Source organism: Cyanistes caeruleus, chromosome 9, assembly GCF_971803275.1.
Source record: "Cyanistes caeruleus chromosome 9, bCyaCae1.hap1.1, whole genome shotgun sequence".
NCBI lineage: Eukaryota > Metazoa > Chordata > Aves > Passeriformes > Paridae > Cyanistes > Cyanistes caeruleus.
The window spans coordinates 32,339,585-32,358,803 of NC_141709.1; the positions used below are offsets into that span (position 1 = coordinate 32,339,585).

General features: G+C 41.7%; 1 protein-coding gene across 26 annotated transcripts in view; it reads left to right on the plus strand.

Annotated features, from left to right (window-relative positions):
- Positions 1-19,219, plus strand: part of PATJ (PATJ crumbs cell polarity complex component) — a 141,018-nt gene that overhangs the window by 45,948 nt on the left and 75,851 nt on the right. For all 26 annotated transcript variants that reach the window (XM_086901795.1, XM_086901804.1, XM_086901791.1 and 23 more), the window contains 10 exons: positions 5,036-5,245; positions 6,078-6,197; positions 9,017-9,391; positions 10,559-10,679; positions 11,235-11,391; positions 12,402-12,473; positions 13,332-13,509; positions 14,328-14,438; positions 15,174-15,251; positions 18,290-18,407. In XM_086901795.1, the coding sequence (XP_086757921.1) occupies positions 5,036-5,245; positions 6,078-6,197; positions 9,017-9,391; positions 10,559-10,679; positions 11,235-11,391; positions 12,402-12,473; positions 13,332-13,509; positions 14,328-14,438; positions 15,174-15,251; positions 18,290-18,407 (1,540 nt within the window). The remainder of the gene's footprint in view (positions 1-5,035; positions 5,246-6,077; positions 6,198-9,016; positions 9,392-10,558; positions 10,680-11,234; positions 11,392-12,401; positions 12,474-13,331; positions 13,510-14,327; positions 14,439-15,173; positions 15,252-18,289; positions 18,408-19,219) is intronic.

A 19,219-nucleotide genomic window follows, 5' to 3' on the forward strand; every position in this document is an offset into this window, starting at 1 on the left:
ACAAACATAAAATGCCTCTGGTTCTTTTGATTGTTGACGGGTGTCTTTTCCTTGTTCAGCATCAAAAGCGTTGTGTCTAAGAGTCTTGCAGCCTGGTATCTTACTCACTGAAGAGTTTTAAATATGGATAGATGTGTGCTAGACCTGGAAGTGGTCCCATGCAAAATGTAATGAATCTGGGCTGCTCTGACCTCTGAGCTCCAAGGCGTTTGTTTTGGCTCCCTCACAGAAACCTGCAGTATACAAATTGGCACTTGTAAAAATGTTCAGATAAATCAAAAAATGGCACGGGGGGGAAAAAAAGTTTCAAACTGTTTCTTTTGGGATCCTTCACCATGCTATTTTGGATGTGTGTTTTTGTGGCAGCAGGCAGTTTGTTGCTTGAAGAAAGCTGAAATATTCTAGGAAGTCAGGCTAGCTGGATTTAGATCTCAAGTGATGCCAAAACTAATATAGCCTATAACTAAGTGAGAGTGACTTTGCACAGGGAATGTCAGTCACCCGCAGCTTTGTCTTACATTTTCATAGGAGCCTTTAAAAAAAGCAAAACACAAACAAAACCCCAGCAGACGTGGGAGCTGCTCCCATCCAGTGGAGCTGTGGTTTCAGTGCTCCTCATCCTCTGCCCAGGGAGGGTCTGCTGGGGCTGGATGGATGGATGGGATGGGGATGGATTGTCAGAGCAGGGAATGCCTGCGGTGGTGGGAGCTGGGCTGGCCTGGAGTGCCCTCTCTTGGCTGCTGCACACCTCATCTTTTGGGAGGGATGAGGGAACAGCCAGCCTGGTTTATCACTTTCATTGTCCCAGGTCAGCTGCACTGGTTCTGTCTCCAGATTTGTTTCTAAAGCCTTCTGAGTGTGGATGTTTGGTGCCCACGGCAGTCGAAGCCACAATGAAGTTGCAGATCCAGTGGTGCACGTAGGACTCTCTGAACTCCTGGGACTCTTAACATTTTAGCAGGGCTCAGGTTTTTAAGAGATTTCATACTGCCCTGAACCCAGGGATCCCAGAGGCAGCAACTGCAGTGGCCCCTGCCTGACTCTCCACTGCTAAATGAATCCAGAACAAATGAGGCTCTGAAAATAAGGAGAAAAATTTGACACCTGGACTCCGGGAAACATTTGTGGGTTTTGATGAGGAGGGGGGGGAAGGGAAAACCTATGGTTCAGCATAGTTAAATATATGGTGTGCTAAGTATGAATAAATTGTGGCTATTTGAAACAAGTTCATAGGATCCGTGGCTGGCTCGGGCACAAAGGGGAAGACAGCAGCTACAGTGCACGAGTTCCTCAAGGGGTAACCTGGAGGCCACTGTCCTGGGCTGCTGCTGCATGGCAGGGAGCAGCTCTCAGCGTTTACACAAGTGGCAAACATTCTCACGTGTCATTCTTCCCTTGAAAAAGATCTTTGGATTTCAGGGGTTTTGTCTCCTCACGGCCCCGCTTTGCAGTCCGATTCTTTTCCTCATTGTTCATAAATGATTCATTGGTGTAAAGGAATCCTTCAGGAAAGGTAAAAGTTCCTCTTTAAATGTGCCAAGGCCTGTTTGTGATGATCTTGAAGGTCTTTTCCAGTCTTAATGTTTGTATGATTTGTGCCCATTTTCCCATGGCCAGCTTGCATGGGGATTGTCCACTGCACTCCCCTCGTGCTCTGCTGCAAAGCCAGGTGATAATTTCTTGAAATATTGAAATTGTATCACTTCTGGGTTTGGGGAGAGAGTTGCAAACCCTTCCCTTGTAAACGAGACTTCACTTTAAAGTAGAGGCTGAAATCTGGTCCTGCCTGCTGGTGAGTAAAAATCACTATAAGCCAAGTAAAATGAGTCTAGAGCCTGAGGGTAGGTGTGCACTCACACTGGTGCTCTTTAGTAACTTGGAATGGCTCTAGCTGGTCTGTTAACATGGAGGCAGCCCTGAAATCCCACTGTGGGAGTGAAACTTGCCTTTTAACTATACTAACTGTATACAAACTGTACCTTTTGCACTTAGTACAGAAGGAAAGGATCTGTTTTTCATCCTGCTGCAAGCACTGCTTTCTTTCAGAAACAAGACAGCCGCCCTCGTGCCCAGTTGCTTGCCACTTAGAAAATGTGAATTTGGTGTTTGCTGTCTTGTTTTAGCAGGTGGTTCTTTAGGGTGTGCTTAGGGTCAAGGGTAAATCATAAGGCAAGGTTTCAAAAAAACCCCAGTGTTCCTTTGGTTTTGATAAGGAAAGCACAGCACAATCCACCATTGTGATAGAATATTAAATTATAGAGAGGATATGGATACATGATTACACCTTGAAATTCAGTGGGTCTGTGCCTCCTTGTGCAAATTTTGTTGCTGCAATCACATCATGATTCAGCCACTGGTGAACCCTGAGGTTTTGAGCGCTGCTGGTGCTGCTGCTGAGCTCTCACTGTGCAGCTCATCTTCTCTCCCTGTACAATAGCTCCCTCTGCTTGAAATCAGCAGTGGAATTGTTTTGTGCTTGCCTGGACAGCAGTTTTTAACATGGGCCCCCTTTTTTAAGGTTTCTGCTGCTCTTCAGGAAGCAATTCCAGTGTATGGATTGTGCTTGTGTGCTTTGTGAAGCAGGGGAAATAACCACATTGTCCTCAAAACTTCTCTGCCTAGAGCTGTTTCTTTGCAGGAACTCTCTTCCTTTTGGAACACTTCTTCCAGCTAAATTATCTCATACCAAAACATGATTTATTGGGAAAAACTGTTTTTATTTCAGTGGTGAGTTGAAACAGGACTGTTTCTCATCAGAAATGTGGTAGTTAGACCACTGACACTGCAATGAAGCAGCTAATGGGGAGATTCCCATTTCCTGCTCAAGTAGTTCTGATCCAGAGCCCAAAAGAGAACTGATTTAGATCAGATGAGCAGAGATTTGAACCTGGTTCTGCCCCATTCACAGCCAGCACCATAATTACTGGACCAGTCATTTTCACTCACAGAATTTTTTGTCAGCTTATCTGCATGGGTAGGGGTGAGTGGTGGGTTTGTTTTGTTCATTTTTTATCAATATAGCTAAGCCAGCAAAAGTCATATTATAGAAGCTGTTGTGTCAGCAAAGGTGTCGTTTTGCTGAGAGAGCATTCACCCATTCAGGGAACCAGCATAAACCTCCCTGGCCACGGCAAGATGAGCCCAGGATAGGAAAACTTGCTGGTTTAGTTCTCCAGCAAAGCCTCCCTAATATGAACAGCACATTGCTTGCTGGGAAGTGGCTGGATCCTGGGTCTGCAGAGATGTCCAGAAGGTTATTTCTAATTTCCAGTGGAGGAAACCCCCAGATTAAAACTGATTTAGAAGTCTGTGTTGGTTCCAGGGTCGTTGGGCTGGTTGGGGTTTGCCGGCAAGAACAAAGGGCAGCAGTAACTTCAGTTTTCTACATTCAACACTTAAAGCAAAGCTCTTTTTTTTTTTTTCCCCTTCACATTTTGGAATCCCTTTTGGATTCTTCTTCTGAACTTGCTGGGCTTTGGTTCATTCCTGAAAATCTCCTGAGGGGGGGATGCTGTTGGAAGCTCAGGGAATCCTCCCTCAGCACCAGGTGCAGCAGGTTTGGGCACGGGCACTGGGGCAGCAGGAGCACCTTGGCACGGGAGGCAAGCACAGGAAACCTGCTGGGCTTGGCTGCCAGGACATGACAGCCACGAGGAGACATCTTGTGTGCACTGCAGACAAATTGTAAAATTATAAAATCGTAAAAGAGCAGCATCGAGCGGTAGAACAGGAGAGAATTGTTGCTGATCTTTATTTACTTGACTCCAGCTCCAGCGTGGCTCTTCCTGCTGAACTCTTAATTTCACTTCTCTAATTTCAGCCTTTTACAGACATTACAGGCATTGCCTCATATGTTTGCACGTACCTTAAAAAACACGTGCCCTTGGAAGGCAGTGTGTAGTCATATAAAAATAAAGGGCTTAAAAAGCATTCCTGTTTTCAAATTAACACTGAGGTGCCGAATTCACGGTGGTCTTTGTAATTTGAATTTTGCCCTTTTCTTATCCCTCCCATGCCCTGAATAAGATGCAAGTCCTGAGGGACAATTAGTCCATGATTGGGGATTTGGAGACCCAGTGCATGCAAGGGGCATTTCTGAACTTTATGAGCCCTTAGCAAGGGGGAGAAAGGCTAATTGCAATCTTAGAAAAAAAAAACAAGGAAACAAAAATTTTTAAAAAATTGAAACCTCATACATTTGTTTTGTACATGTTTCTTACCAATATATAATAATTTAAAATTTTATTGGATTGAGAATAATTTTTTTAATGAGTGAAGACACGACAGAAATGGTACAGGACACAAAGCAAAAGCTAATACTGGATAAAAGATCAAGTGAAGTGGATATCTTTGCATCGGTTTACAATGTTTGTAATACTTTGTGCTTGACACTCTCTGTATCCAGTGTTCCTTACCTTCAGTAATAATCTTAGTTACTCTTCTGTTGCTGTCTCCTGGCCTCTGTTAGGGTGGAGAAAATGTCTCTTCTAAGTTGCCACGTGGAGCTGACAAAGCAGAAACGCTGCAGTAACACGGCAGACATGAACTGCTATTTCTTCAATATTTGGGGATAAAATAATTCATTCAAACTTAACATTTTGAATTAAATTTCTGACGTTTCTTTTGCCACCATTCCCGCTGCTCTGAAGCCCTCGGGTGAGGGGCAGGGTGGTTATTTTCTGTGGCATTAGCACGTCCCAGGCTGGATGGAGGCTGGTGGAAGGCTGCCAGCGTTGTTCTGTTTGCAGGTTGGCCTGGCTCTGTCTGTGTGTGTAAGGAGAGGGCAGGCAGGCTATTGGTCACCTTTCAGATCTTAACATTTCTTAATGGATTAAGGCAAGTGATGGAATATCTTCCTTTTTGCACACTCTAAGCCTTGGCACTATTAGCAGACAATGTTTTTTGAGCAACTCAGCAGGCTTCAGTCCCGTAGCATTAGAGGATGAACGTGCTTGAGTGCTCTTTACACACTCCAAACAAACATCATCTTTCAAGGCCTTCACTTGGGGGTGTTTTTTTTTCATTTTTCCCCCAGGATCCCTTGGATCCAGCAGGAACAGCCATCGTGATCAGCTCCCTGGTGGCAGGTGGAGTGGCCGAGCGCGGGGGGCAGATTTTGCCGGGTGACCGCTTGGTGTTCGTCAACGAGAAACACTTGGACGGTGCCACCTTGGCAGAGGCAGTGGAAGTGCTGAAATCTGTGCCCCCAGGTACAGTTTCCCTTGGAATCTGCAAGCCTTTAGTGGTAAGAACTGATTTTAAGTATTTTTTTCTTGTTTCATCCCACGGCGTGTGTTGTTGTGTTTGTGGGGAGAATTCAGCATCGGGTACGTGTGCATTTGGGAAAAAGCTGAGCTGCTGTGCCTGGAGAGGACCAAAAGTTGTGGCAAATGGGCAGCTCAGTGTCCAAAAGGTGTGGCTGGGAAACCAGCATCCTTCAAGAACATCCACGTGGAGCTGGGAGATGTGGCTGGGCAGACCCATGTGCGCTGTGCATGGGTGTAACGTGGTTCCAGCACTTCAGCAGCCCAGTTAAACGTGTGCTGGAGCCCATTTCTCTGTGAGACACTGCTGGGTGCTTGCTTGAGCTCCATTGACATCAAAGAAATCTGCTCTGTTTGAAGTCAAGACTGTAAATTCAAGCAGAATTTCCCTTTTTTGGAATAGTAGTTTACTGGGGAATGCTGCAGTATTGTTCATCAAGGGCACCCAGGCAAAATTAATTACAGCCCCAGTTAATACAAAGTGCTTGTAATTCAAAGTGATAGAGGAGTTGTGAAATAGGAGTGTAGGAAAGCTGTTAAATATATTATTTCCTTTTCTAAAAATTGGTATTTTGTTGTTCATATCCTTATATTTGTCTTTCCTTATTACACATCTCTTTAGGTTTTAGTGCCTCTGAACCAATATCTTCAAAGAATAGAAGCTGGTGATTTCATCTTCTCAATTTTTGGCCTTCTATTTTTATAACTCTTTTCTAATAGCTGTTCTCCTTCTCCCTTTTAATTTATTGAAAGATGTGGAATTTATTTTTTTTTCTTGTTTTCCTGACTCATTGTTTGGATTACCTTTTTTAGGAGGAAAGCAGAGAGGAGGAGAACATGCACGGTGTGGAAACCAGCAGCATCAAAAGCAGCCCTGGATCTCCAGAACCAATAGATAACACAAATTTCCCAGTAATACTTGAAGCACCACAGGTATTTGGTTACTTTTGAGGTTCAACTCCAGTTTATACATACAGGAAATGATGTTTTAAAGTAAAAAATACAGTATGTTTTTCAGAGAAGACTGAAAGTATTGGATTCCCTCTGAAAAAGCTTCTAACAGCAAACTGTGCCAAGTGCATTGGGAGCACTTACCAATGCAGCTCCCAGACTGCCTTATCAAATTTATTATGTCATTAAAATACCTTGGGCTACCTTGGATATGAAATAGGAATGCTGTGTTGTTATTATAATCAGAAGTGGTGGGCTCAGCTTTGCACAGAAGGTAAAGTATGGAAGCAGAATGCTTTTAATTATCATGAAACAAAACAAAAAGGTGGTTTAGAGTGTAAGGCACTGTTGAAATACTTTCTTCTTCATAGCCTTCTAATGTTCTCTGGAGTGATTTCTTTACTCTTGCCTCAACTCTCTTTTTTCTTACAATCTGAGAAATAATTCTGTTTATTGTGGGAGGATGTGGCATTTAAGACAGTGAGAAATTCAGATACCAGGGTAATAGGCAATAATATTGCAGTTCTCACCAGTGCAGAGCTAGAGAGATGTGGATATCTTTTAACTTTCATCTGCTCTCAAGTGCTTTGCAAAATTTGTACTGGTAAATGTATTCTTTTAATACCAGAAAATGCAACACATAAAGGATGATCCAGAACTGCAACACAGAAAGAAAAATATATTCCAGATTTTTGTGTAGCTGAACATGTGTACCTGTCTCTCTATTTTTAATAGAAATTAAATGGTAGATTAGAAGCACCAAAAGGAGGAGTATTATAAGGTAAAAAGTAGATGTGAGTATACTGTAAATAGATTACCCTGGGTGATGATAAACGATATTTACTGATTTTCACAATGTAAAATGGCATTTGTTGTTTTCTGGGGGCATGGGAAGGGTTGCAGAGAATTTGTCTTCTGCCAGCTCAGATTGGTTTTCTATTTCCTAAATAAAACCAATGTCATTAAGTATTTTTAAAGAAAATATTTCATCTTAAAGTCCTGAAACTGGAATGATCAATTTGGACAAAACACCCGCAGTGGAATTTACTTGCATTTTTTTTCAGCCTCATGTGTGACAGCTTTGGTAGCAGCTAAAATTCCCATCCATTTATTATCTTACCTGCTCACACCAAGGTAGCCAGGAGTGGTGTGTTCTGGTGGCTCCCACTCTGAGGCACGGGCAACCAGAATTTCAACCCCAAAATGATGGAATTTGAGGATTTTATTTGCTGCCAGAGTGGACTTCAGTGTGGTGTTTGCAGCATTCCCTGTGCTGTTGGTGGTGTCTGGTGCTGCAGTGCAGCAGTCAGGGAGGATACAGAGCAAACTGCTGGGTCAGGGACACAAACCCTGTGTGGTTCTGAGCAGAGACAACTGATTTATGTGCCCTGGACTTGGGGAAGTGTTGGGAGAACAACGCTGCAGGAGCGAAGGGAAATGAAGTGAAAATGGAGAGAATTAGGATCTCTTCAGACTGGGTGTTTTGTGAGATTCAGGTACACAGATCAAATGGATTAAAGGGACATTAAATGCTAATTAAATTAATAAAATGGGCTAATTTCTGGATTGCTGGTGCTCTGCTCTCATGCCAGCTATTGGCTGCATTGTTTCCTTATGCTCCTGCCTCTCTCTTGTTTTCTCTCCTGCCTCTCACTTGAATTATGCAAACATCTTGGCAGTGTCTGGGGGCTTTCTTCTGTATTTGTACAAATGTAACAAAACAGGATCCTGACACCGAAGGTCAGGCACGGTGCAGTGCCGTGGGGAGTCTGGGAAGGGGCAGGAAGCAGAAACAAAAACATTTTGAGGAAGGAGCCCTGAATTTTTCCATTGGTTTCGGAGTCTGGGGGCTCGGGGTGTTGAAGTTGGGTTTGGGGTTTCTTCAGGCCACAGAGACTTGGTGGCCTGAAGAAAAGAGGGGGAAAGCTCTCAGTGTGTGGCAAAATTCTGGGATAAAACATAAAACCCCAACTGCCTGTGCAGCCTCGCTGTGAGCCAATGAATAGCACCCCATTCCATTTGGGAGAAACAGGAGTTGTTGGAAGTTGGGGAAGCACGTGACAAATCCCAGAAAAAGAAGTGTTGAGTGAGATCTTTCAGAGTGGGCTTTAATACCTTTTCCCTGGGTTTTGTTGTTTGTTTTTTTTGGTTTGTTGCTCTGTGGTTTGAGTTCAGTAGAAAGGTGAGCAGTGTTCTCCTTAAAACAGGAAGGTAATGAGCAGTCCTTTATATACTTTTATTTTGGGTATGTCTGTCATCCATTTCCCCTCCTTGCCACAGGTTAAAAGTTGTATGGAATATCCAAGCAAGTATGGCTTTTATTTGGGTTTTTTGGGTTTTTTTTAAGTTGCTGACACTATTGCATAAGCAAACTCTTAGGCTGTTTATTTAGCTGATAGTATTTTAAGAAATGTTCATGCATTCATAAAGCAACAGCAGATATGTCTGAAGAACAGAGATACTTTAACTAGATTTATATGTCCTTTTTCAACTATGGTTGCTTTAGTGTTAATTAATAAATTCATTCCCTAACTTCAGTCCAGATTGGTTTTTCCAAATGGCTGCAGCAGTATCTAAGCTCTGTGACTTAAATTTCTTTATATTGAAAAAAAAAATAATTACACTGTCTACTTTCAGTGTTAAAATCATAAGTCAGAGAGTCTTTCTTTTAGAAAATGCAGAAGATTTTCATTTTAAAAATCAGGATGTAGTTTTAACATGGACAAAAAATAAAGCATAGCTTTAAAAGAGTGGGGAGGAAACACATTGTAAAATTTATATTCCTTTAATGATCTTTGCAGGGTTTCAGAGATGAGGTACCTTTTAAAGAAGAACTCGTTGATGAGCCACATTTGGACTTGGGAAGGTCATTTCAGCTTTCTCAGAAGGATGATGAGTATGGGAAGGAGTCCTGGGAGATGTGTGAATTTCTGAAGCCCAGAGCAGAGGACGTGGAGGAGGAACGGGAAATGTTGGTGGATGAGGAGTATGAAGAGGATTCAGACTTCCTGAAATGTGATGATGCATCAGGTGGAGAGAAGGCAGCTTCAGACAGGAACCTGGATACAGAACAATGGGCAAAGCAACTGGAGACTGCTGAAAAACAAGATTTAAGACACAGTGTTAGCCTAAGTCCCAGAGAGTCCCTGGAATATCCATTCAGTAAAGATCAAATGGTAAGGAATGCTGTGCTGGTCTCTGTGCTGAGCACAGATCCCTCAGAGCAGACTCCAAAACTAAACCCTCAGGACTCTCTCTAAGTGTTTTAATTAGTAGAATTTAACTGATTTATTTACTTGTAAATAAATCACAAGTACTTAGAGGTACTTGTTTACCTCTAACAGACACCAGTCTATTTTTTTCTACATCTTGGGAGGATTTTTAGGTAATTTATTGTCTGTATATTTGCCTGCTGGAGTGAAATACATGGTTGGTGTATTTACAGGCATCCTGAATTTGTCTTTTTACCTAAAAACTTGTGGGTGTAGGTTTTTTTTGAAGCTGTGCTGATATGGGGCATGTCAGTAACATCAGAATGTCACTTCATGGGTTTGATAGTCAGGGGCTTCAGTGAAAGAAACTCCCTCTTTTCCTCAATTTTTTGAGCCCAAATCAGTTTCTTCAGCCAGATTATGTAGATGAGTAAAAAAATGATATGGTGGAGGGAATTGTGGCAAAGATAGTGGTGGATAAAGGAGTAGGAGGATGCAGGTTCAGGTAAATTGCAAAACTCTTATTTATACATCTTTCTCAAGTACTGAGAATTATTTTTCCTTCTGATTCTTTGTTCATCCCCTTACCAAACAAAAAAGTTACATTATCAGCCTTCCACACACCAGCTTATGTGGTGTGTGTCTGTGTGTCCTTTTAGATGAAAATAAAAACTGGAGTGGAAAAAGATTTGACATCACAGCCACAGAGAATTTCAGGTTTTGTTTGGCTTGTCCCCTTAAGCAGTATGTATATAAACAGATAAAATGAAGTCTCTACTGGCAGTTTTATACCAGAGTGCACAATATTAAATTTATACGTTTGTTAGTTATAAAATACAAATGAGCAAGAGTAAAGAAATTTTTGTGTGAATTAGAGGTGAGGAGAAAGATACAGTTGCTTTATATTTCAATTGCATATTACATTTCTCATGCCTCTTCTAAATGCTGTGCATAAATGAGCAGTTAGTATTTAAATGAGCAGTTACTATTTCATAGTTACCTGAATAAATATGAATGTAGCTGAGGAAATGTGTGTGTTTGCTGTAAAAATTAATGTTCCTGTCAAATATCCCTGTGTAAGTTAATACCATTGCTTTCTAACTTTAATTACTTCTTTTCTCCTCTGTGAAGTGTGAAGAGAATGCTGCTATAAGATCACACTTTTCTGGAAACACTGCACACAGCAGCTACCAAAAAGACATATTTGATACAGAAACTACCCCGTCAGAAGTGAGAAGTGAGATGGATTTAGGTTTGTAAGAAGGTTTCTCTTTATCTTGTAATTTCGTAAAAATTTACAAATCTAAACTTTTTACCAAAACACAAATACTTTCAAATGAGAAAATATTCAAATAAAGAGTTCTGCAGGCTCAAGACAGTCAGGCATTAAATGGGTTTCAGCTTTATAATCTTGCTTCCTCTTCCAAATCTGGCCAGTGATAAAATAAATACAGAAATAAAGTGGTAGGCTCTGGAGGTGACTTTAGCACAGCCAGAAATTTGCAAGTGATCTGTGTGGTATATCTTATATTATATTATAGCTTGGGTTTGTGATCTGTTCTCAGGAGCAGAGTTTCTCCTTGTCAGATGGGCACAGATGGATGGTTAGGATATGGTAGACTCATCAGAGAGATAAATTTATCAACCTGCCTGAAGTTCCCTGCTTGGGAGGAGGGAGCTTCAAACCCTGTCCAACCTGGCCTTGAACACCTTTGGAACCTGGTGGGATAAAGGGTTTAATTCCAAGTGTGGTGGCTGCCTGGACAGAGGAAGCAAAAGGTCACATCTTCCCCCTTTTTTTCTTTAGGGACAAAGCTTCAGAGAGACTCCAAAGGACCTGAGCTTGCTGTTGATTCTGAAGCAACTGGAAAGAAAACACTAAAAGAGGAGAAATATGTTTTTCCCAAGAACCAGGAATCTGGGAGAGTAACAACCTTAGCTCAGGCTAGAGCAGCATCAGGCAGGTATGGAGGAAGATTTCAGGTTTTGAAAGACATTTATTTAATGATCTCAACTGCCCTCCTGCTTCACTCAGCTGAATCATGATTAAAGTCTGTGTGGAATGCTCAGATAGACATAGAGTGCCAGTTGAAGCTTTTACAGGAGATGGAGTTTGGCTTAAAACCTTAAAACTTCCCATATTTCCTCTCCTGAGTATTGGGGCAGAAACATGCAAATGGCTCTGCCACCACTCCACAGTGAGGGGAGTGTGGATGTGGCCCGGAGGAGAGGGATGTAGCCTTTACTCATGGCTCCTTAAGGAGCTCTCCTCCTGCTTTTCCCCTCCCTTTGTTCTTCCTTTTGGGGACAGCAGATCAGCCAGGGCTCCCAGGCCTCTGCAGGAAGCTTTAGTCCTGCCTGTGGTTCTGAGAAACCTCGAGCTGGCACTGGCTGTGGATATTTGCCTTACCTGTCCCAGTCTTTCCCCACCAGTTTGGGGTCAGTGGGTAGTGGAGCTTTTGGGGACTGCTGACTGCAATCCTCAGTACTTCCCTAATTTCATCTGAAATCTTCTCTCAGAGGGAAAGCAGCTCAACAATCAGGTGAGAGGATTATTCTGTAGGGTTTAATGGAACACACAGGATCTGTTCTCCCACTTGGATCATGATCTGCTTACTGATTTTGGCATGTTTATATCCCTCTCTAAGCATCACAGCATATTTATCAGAAAGTAAATGTTAATTGCTTAAATAGTCATTTTGAATGAGTAAATGCAGGGCAGATTTGTGTATCACAGAGCAGCTTATAAATTTGGTCTGCCCATCATGTTTATTTCTGGAGCATTCCTTAAGTACATTTAAATCTAAATACAAAAATTCCTGTCTGGTCTGTTGACTCTGTACATTTGCTTTAAACTGGGCAGTGTGAGAAGGTGTTGCTGTCTCACTGCCAGATACAAAATATGTGAGGAATTGTGACCTGGCATGGCTGATACCTCTTTTATTTTTTATTCCTCCCCTCTGCCCCAAATTAGTGAATTACCTGAGAGGGAAGAAGGAGAAGGAGAAGAAACTCCAAACTTCAGCCACTGGGGACCACCACGGACGTATGTTCATATGATTACATTATTTCTTTCCCATTTACCTTATGTCTTTTCTTTTTCTGTGAGCCACATTAGTTCTTGTTGGGTGGGGTTTTTTTCTCTCCTCCTCTGCCAATAACTTCAGGGTACCTGTGTATACCTTGGGCTTTCCTGAAGACAGGGAATTTTTAACAGATGTTCAGCAGAATTCTGCCTTCTATTTATACAGCTGACTTGGGAAAGCTTGGCTGGTTTAGGTTGAGGATGACCTACAAGTTCTTGCTCATTTAATAACTATTAGGTGTGAACAATGAACACAGTGCTCTGCTGTCTCCCCTTCCAGGGTTCCCTGCTAAACCCCCATGGCAAGATTCCAAATTGCCAAGCCAACTTCTTAGCCACATCCTTGTTGTGTTGTTAACATTTTTAGGTGAATTGTTTTTATGGTCCCAAGTAAAATATGATCAGAAAGTTCCTGCTTGAGCTGATGAATATGCACTGAAGTCAGTGTTCAGAAAGTGGTATGAAATACTTCATTATTTGTCTAACGTGCCACTTGCAGGGCTTCCCATTCCCAGACACTTTGCTCAAGCTGAAAGAGGATGAGTGTTTGCTTGAAGATCTGACTTTCTCTGAAATAAAAGCCTCTGCCCAGTGGGCATGGATTGGCAGCAGAATTTTGCTTTTTCTGTGGGGGTGAGATCTGCTCAGGGTGAAAATACAACTCTGTTGAGAGCATTCTCAGGCTTCTGACTATCTCTTTACTCTGTTAAATCTTCTTGAAAGACCAGGAGCTTACATTTATTTAAGCCTTTGCATTTGTAGTTTAAAAAAAAAAAAAGCCTGTTTGAAGCTCTTGAAACTACCACATATTTTTTTCAGTGTTGAGATCTTCAGAGACCCTCACGTGTCTCTTGGAATCAGCATTGTTGGTGGACAAACTGTCATAAAGCGCCTGAAGAATGGAGAAGAACTTAAAGGGATCTTTATCAAACAAGTTTTGGAAGACAGCCCAGCAGGAAGAACAAGAGCTTTAAAAACTGGAGATAAAATACTTGAGGTAAATGGAGATAAACCTTCCTTTAGTCTAAGAAATAAAAATTGACTCAAAAAGCTTTTGGTGGAGAGAAGAACAAAATACTGGCCACCACTTCATGAAGTATTGACAACACAGTGTTTTGAAAACCAAAGGAAACCTCTGGTGGTGTTTCTTTTTTAAGGTCTGACTATGGAGCTCTTTTAACATTCTCCTCTGTATTTAAGAAAAGATGTGTCCTGTTGTCTGAGGGGGAAGTGAAAAAAATGGGAGTGTCCTCCTCTCATACAAATGAGGAACAAGTTATAGCATATCTATAAGCATAATTTAATATATACAAGGACACAGACAGCTCATACTGAATTATGGGCTGTTATTTTGTGTGTGTGTGGATTTAGAGTAGTTAACTGATAACCACTGTTTGGGATAAATCCCCTATTCTGGCAGGTGCTGTGGGGGAAAATGTCATTCCTGCCTCTCACCTCTGGCTGAATTTTTTTACTCGTTTTTCTCCAAATTAATACTTCAGAATCTGGGGTGCCAAGCTGATAGTGCTGTTCAGGTTTAGTTTACAAACAGGTAAAACCTGAAGGCGTTAGACACTCTGACAACTTTATTTCTTATGTTTTTATCTACAAGAATTGTTTTGGGCAACATATGGCCATCTTTTAATTGTGAATTCCAAGTAATACACTTTCCTTTAAACCATCATTGAAACATACTTTACAAATAATAACTCTTGACTGTTTTTGATGCCTTCCTCAGATACACTAATCTCCTGCAAGTGTGTGTGATGCCTTGTAATGACTCTGTACCTAATAAAAATAAACACTGTTTGTCAGGTTTCTGGGGTAGACCTACAAAATGCCACCCACGAGGAAGCAGTAGAAGCCATCAAGAATGCAGGAAATCCTGTGGTGTTTGTAGTCCAGGGCTTGGCTAATGTACCAAAAGTAAGTTTATTTCTATTTTTATTCCAAAATTTAGTAAATGCATCACATGCATCTTATTTTAAACTTGGCTAAATTTCTTTCAGCCAGCTCTATCAATTTTTGTGTCCAAGGATGTATCCTTTCTGTCAGTTACAGGCCAATTGATTGATTAATTACTTCTCTGGCCTGATTGGAAACCTCATTTTTCTGATTTACATGGAGTAGGTGGAAATCTTTTGACTAGATGGTAATTCAGCTCTCCCACCTGTGTAGCAGGAGTCTGGCTCCTATGCATTTTAATTTGTCCATCTTTCATGATCTAGAAATAAACTCTGTTATCCAGAGGAACAAAGCTGTAATTAAAATGAGTCAGATTCACACCAGCAGCTCCTTGTGAAATGTGTCTCCAAAGGGATCTGAAGTAGTTACCTGGGAGCAAGTTAATTTTCAAGAAATTTGAGGCATCTCCTCATCTTTGAGGCCAAAGCAAGAAACTTTTGAGAGCCTTAGTAAGAGCAGGCATACAGTTCTACCTGCCTGAAGTACACACAGAAACTCCAAACTTTTGATGTAAGAATGTAATTCAGTAAATCTAGTGAAAGAATGCAGTTTTTAGACTGTACTGCAGTGCCCTTCTACATGGAGCAAAATGCAGAGTGCACTGGGGAGCTTTGTCATTGTCAGGAACTGATTTTGGATGTTTGTTTTGCAGCTATAATGCTCTGTCTAATGAGGGTAATGTACATTGGTTTTCAGGTGGTTTCTCCTGCCCAGGCTAAGGGAATCAAAGTCAGCAAAGATCAGGATGCAGACAAAGAAAATAAGAGTGATAAGGTATTTATTCCATTCAGTGCTGTACCCAGGTTTTACTAAATCAAATGGTATAATAGCATGTATTCTAACTCTATGATAAGCTTCCTCCGAAGTCTGAAATTAAATTTGAAGTGTTTTGTTGAAATACCTTTGATTCTATGACTTTTTGCCAAATTCCTGCCAAATATTCTGACACTTATTCTGTGGGTGTCTGCTGGGTGCTGAAACCCTGTACTTAGCACAGCTCCTCACTGTCATCTCTCTGAAGTACCTGGTTTGCTCCGTGTGGAGGCAAATTGATTCCCTTTGTTCAGCAGAAACAGAGCAATGGCAACATGTACACAGATAATACCATCAGCGTGAGGCTGCCTGAAATCCAGTGAAATCACATTACGGGATGATGAAATAAATCCACGGTGTCTCCTGCATTTCCCACTGCTGTGTGAAATGAGGAGGTGGCTGAGGGGTCTGTGCCTGCTCAGCTAATCGTGAGGCACTTACTGCACAGTGTCTTCCAAGTAACTTCACAGCAGCTTTGAAAGAGGAAAAACTCTGGTAGAAAACAGGGAATTTGCGTTAATATGGGAAAAATTAATTTTTCATTTTCAGCTGTTGGTGTTTTCCTGTGGGATTTGCCCTGACTGAAGAGTGTAGTTCAGGTACTTTGAGGGTGTGAGAGCAGCAGGAGCAGAGACAGAATTAATGCAGACAATAACTTTTGCCTGGTGCAGTTTAACTACAAATAGGATGAAGTTTCCATTTGATCCTACTCTGGTGTTTGTTGGGTACTTGAGAAGACCCTTTTACCTCCAAAAGTTTTTGTAAGAATCCTTTCAGATCCTGTCGGGGACAGGAGCAGCGAGGCTCAGTTATCAGAAAAGGTGTTGAAGACATGCTTTCATGCCAGAGGATAATAGTTCCAATGAAGCACTTACAATCCCCTTTTCTTGTGTTTTTTTTATCTATATTTCTAATCTCAAAAGCTCTCATCCTCTGGCAACGTGCTGCCTTTAATCTCCAGCACTCCGGTGTGTCGCGTTCTGCGGCGTTCCGAGGTTAAAGAGGGAGCCTCATCTTTTTCAGACCTTTTTCATCTATTGCTGCTATAAACTGGTGGGTGGAATATAGAAGAGCTTCAGTGCATAAATATGTAGCTCCTTTTTGGCTTTGAACACGGGCTCACAAAGCAGTCGTACTGCCCTTCTGTGGGGCCGTCTCGGAGTTGGAAAGAGTTGCTATTAGTGGATGATTAGTCCACATCCCTATGGGGAATCAGTGATATTTCTAGTCCAGTCTTCAGAGAGTCACAAAAGAGTTTGGTTTGAAAGCAGCCACATCCAGCTGGAAAATCTGCTTTTTCCTCTGTCTTTTCAAATGCTGAAGGTTTTCTCTGATTTGTTGGCGTTTATCCTCCTCTTTTGATCTGTTTGTTTCAAAATGAGCACTTTAATTTATATAAAACCACTTAAAAACAGTAGTGGATGAACCAGATGTCCACATTATTTTGCTGGTTGGCTGTGTGAACTGTGCTTTTGCCCCTGTGTTGATACAAAAACCTGCTGTAATGGAGTAGCCAGTCCAAATTTTCTCATCTGGCTTTTCAGTGGGACAGGAGGGATAAGAGATATTTGTCCCCCTGAGCCATAGAAAACTGCTGGGTAAGCCTGGGTGCCTCGTGTAATTTCACACAGACTTTCTAACAAATGCTTAAGGTCTTAAAAAGCCAAAGGGTCAACATTTAGACTGTAAGTTATTACTAAATTACAGCGATAATAAAGTGACTCATTTGTCATAGGCAGCTGAGAGTAAGGCCACAGATTTTCCATCTTTACCTGCTCAGTAAAGTAGAACCCAAGTCCTCCCTTGCTTCCTGGATCATGTGGATTTTGCACAGTTCTGTCTGTGCTGGCTTCAAGAAAGAAGTGGGAGGCACCATTATAAGTGTGTTAAATCCTTTTGGAAAACAGCTGTTGTGCTTCCAAGTGCTCTCACTACACACTTTTGCTCCTGGTGGATTGAATTAATTCCGTTTATTATTTTGTTGTGTGCTCATTGCAGCACTTTCCCATTAGGTTTTTAAATGGATGAGATGACAGATATCTTTACCTCTCAAAATTTTCCACAATATTGCAGCTCACTACTTGCACCACTCTATACAAATTCAACTTCAAGAATTTAAAAATCAATACACAGGTTCAGCTTTCACTGCGCACAGTGGAAAAAAAAAAAAAAACCCAAACATTATCCTGGGCTTGATGTGTTTGGGTGTTGTGTCATATTTCCCAGCCACAGATGGAATTACAGGAATTGTGGGTGCTCTAATGGCATCTCCTCCCTGGTGTTCCCTCTGCATCCTGCTGTTAGCCGTGGGCTTGCAGGGGATGCAGCTGAGCATCCTTTAGTGGAGTCGTGGTGCTCACCAAGGCAGGACCGGGTTCCTTGGAGCTGTAAAACCAATTGCTGAGCTGAGCCAGTGCCTCCTCCAGCCTCAGAGCCTGCTCTGTATTCCTGCCATGCGCCGCTATATGCATCATTATAGGAGCTGCCTGTATTTATGTGAGGTAATAGAATTTTATTGGGAGATATAATTCAAAATCTTTATTGAATTTGCGCCAAAATACAGACGGACTGTGATGTTTAAATATTCATGTATGGACTAAGAGGATTGAGTTCTTATTTTGTATTTTTTTAAAAATTGATGTTTATCAGCACCAGTTTTGTTATGGAGTCTTATAGAAACATAATATATTTATATTATAATTTATATGTATAATTTAATGTTTGTTTTTTAACCCTTGATTAGTGTTTGCACTTTGATGTTTGTGACAACACAAAAGTATTTTATCAACAAGTAAATGTGCATGCAAATTGTGTTTTAGTTTCTTTTTCTTGATGTGTTACTTCTTGCTCTGCTTTCTTGCACAAAAAGCCTCTGCTGCAGAATTTAGCATTGTAATTAAGCACTGTGTCTGTGCACATACAGTGCAACAGACAGTGGGATCTTTTTCACGTGCTTAGAGGTTACAAAACATATAACTCTTTGTCTTTGAATCCATCAGAGAAGATATGGGGCTCCACCTCCCATGAAGCTGCCACCTCCTTACAGAGCACTCGAAAGGCATCACGCAGAGGAGGCTGCTCTGGATGAAGAGGAGGATGAGGATGCTTGTGCAGAGGGTGAGTAGTGCTCCAGTCATCCCTCAGATCACGTCTGTGGGGCACAATCTGGTGCTGATAAGTCTTCATGCCTTTTATTTCTTGTGGGAAGTGGTGCTCTGTGTGGCCACAGCATCAGTCCTCAGCCTGGTGTGTAACTTGGACGGTTCTTGTCTCCAGCCAGGCTCCCAGAGCTCAGCTCTTCTGAGGAGATACAGGGAGGGCTGAGTTCATTTTCAGTCCCAGAACATCTAAGCTGTGTCTGGAGGAGTTGTTTGGGCAGAGATGTCAGCAGTGACTGGAGATCTCCTGTTCTACTGCTCTAATTTCTGTGGTAGTGAGCAGTTGTAGGTTGAGGACCACTGGTGCAAAAAATCAGAAAACCTGGAGACGATCCCAGGCAGTGCTGTTCGAGCAAGATGGGTTCCTTTAAACAGAAAAATCTGCTGATTTGTTGTTTCTCTGCTCTGCTGAAGAAAGGATCCCCTGGTTTTGTAGCATTCTGCATGAGAAATGTTCTGCCATTGTCCCATTTTGGGTTTGGCAGTGGTTTGTGGTGGTGCTCACTCTGTGGAAGAACAGGGACCTAAGGAGTAGGAAGCAGTGCAAGTGGGGAGCTCCTGGCAGCATGATTTAGATTCCAGCTGCTTTTGAATCACAGCTTTGGTTAATTACAACTTTGGTTAAATGGAATATTATTATCCATAGCTTATCTTGCAGTAAAATATTTAGGAATACTGAACTTGCAATTAGGAGTCCTGAATTACTTTCTAAATTCAGTTGCCTTTTATTTTTTTTTTTGTCTTTATGCTCTTTTGTACTAAATCAGCATA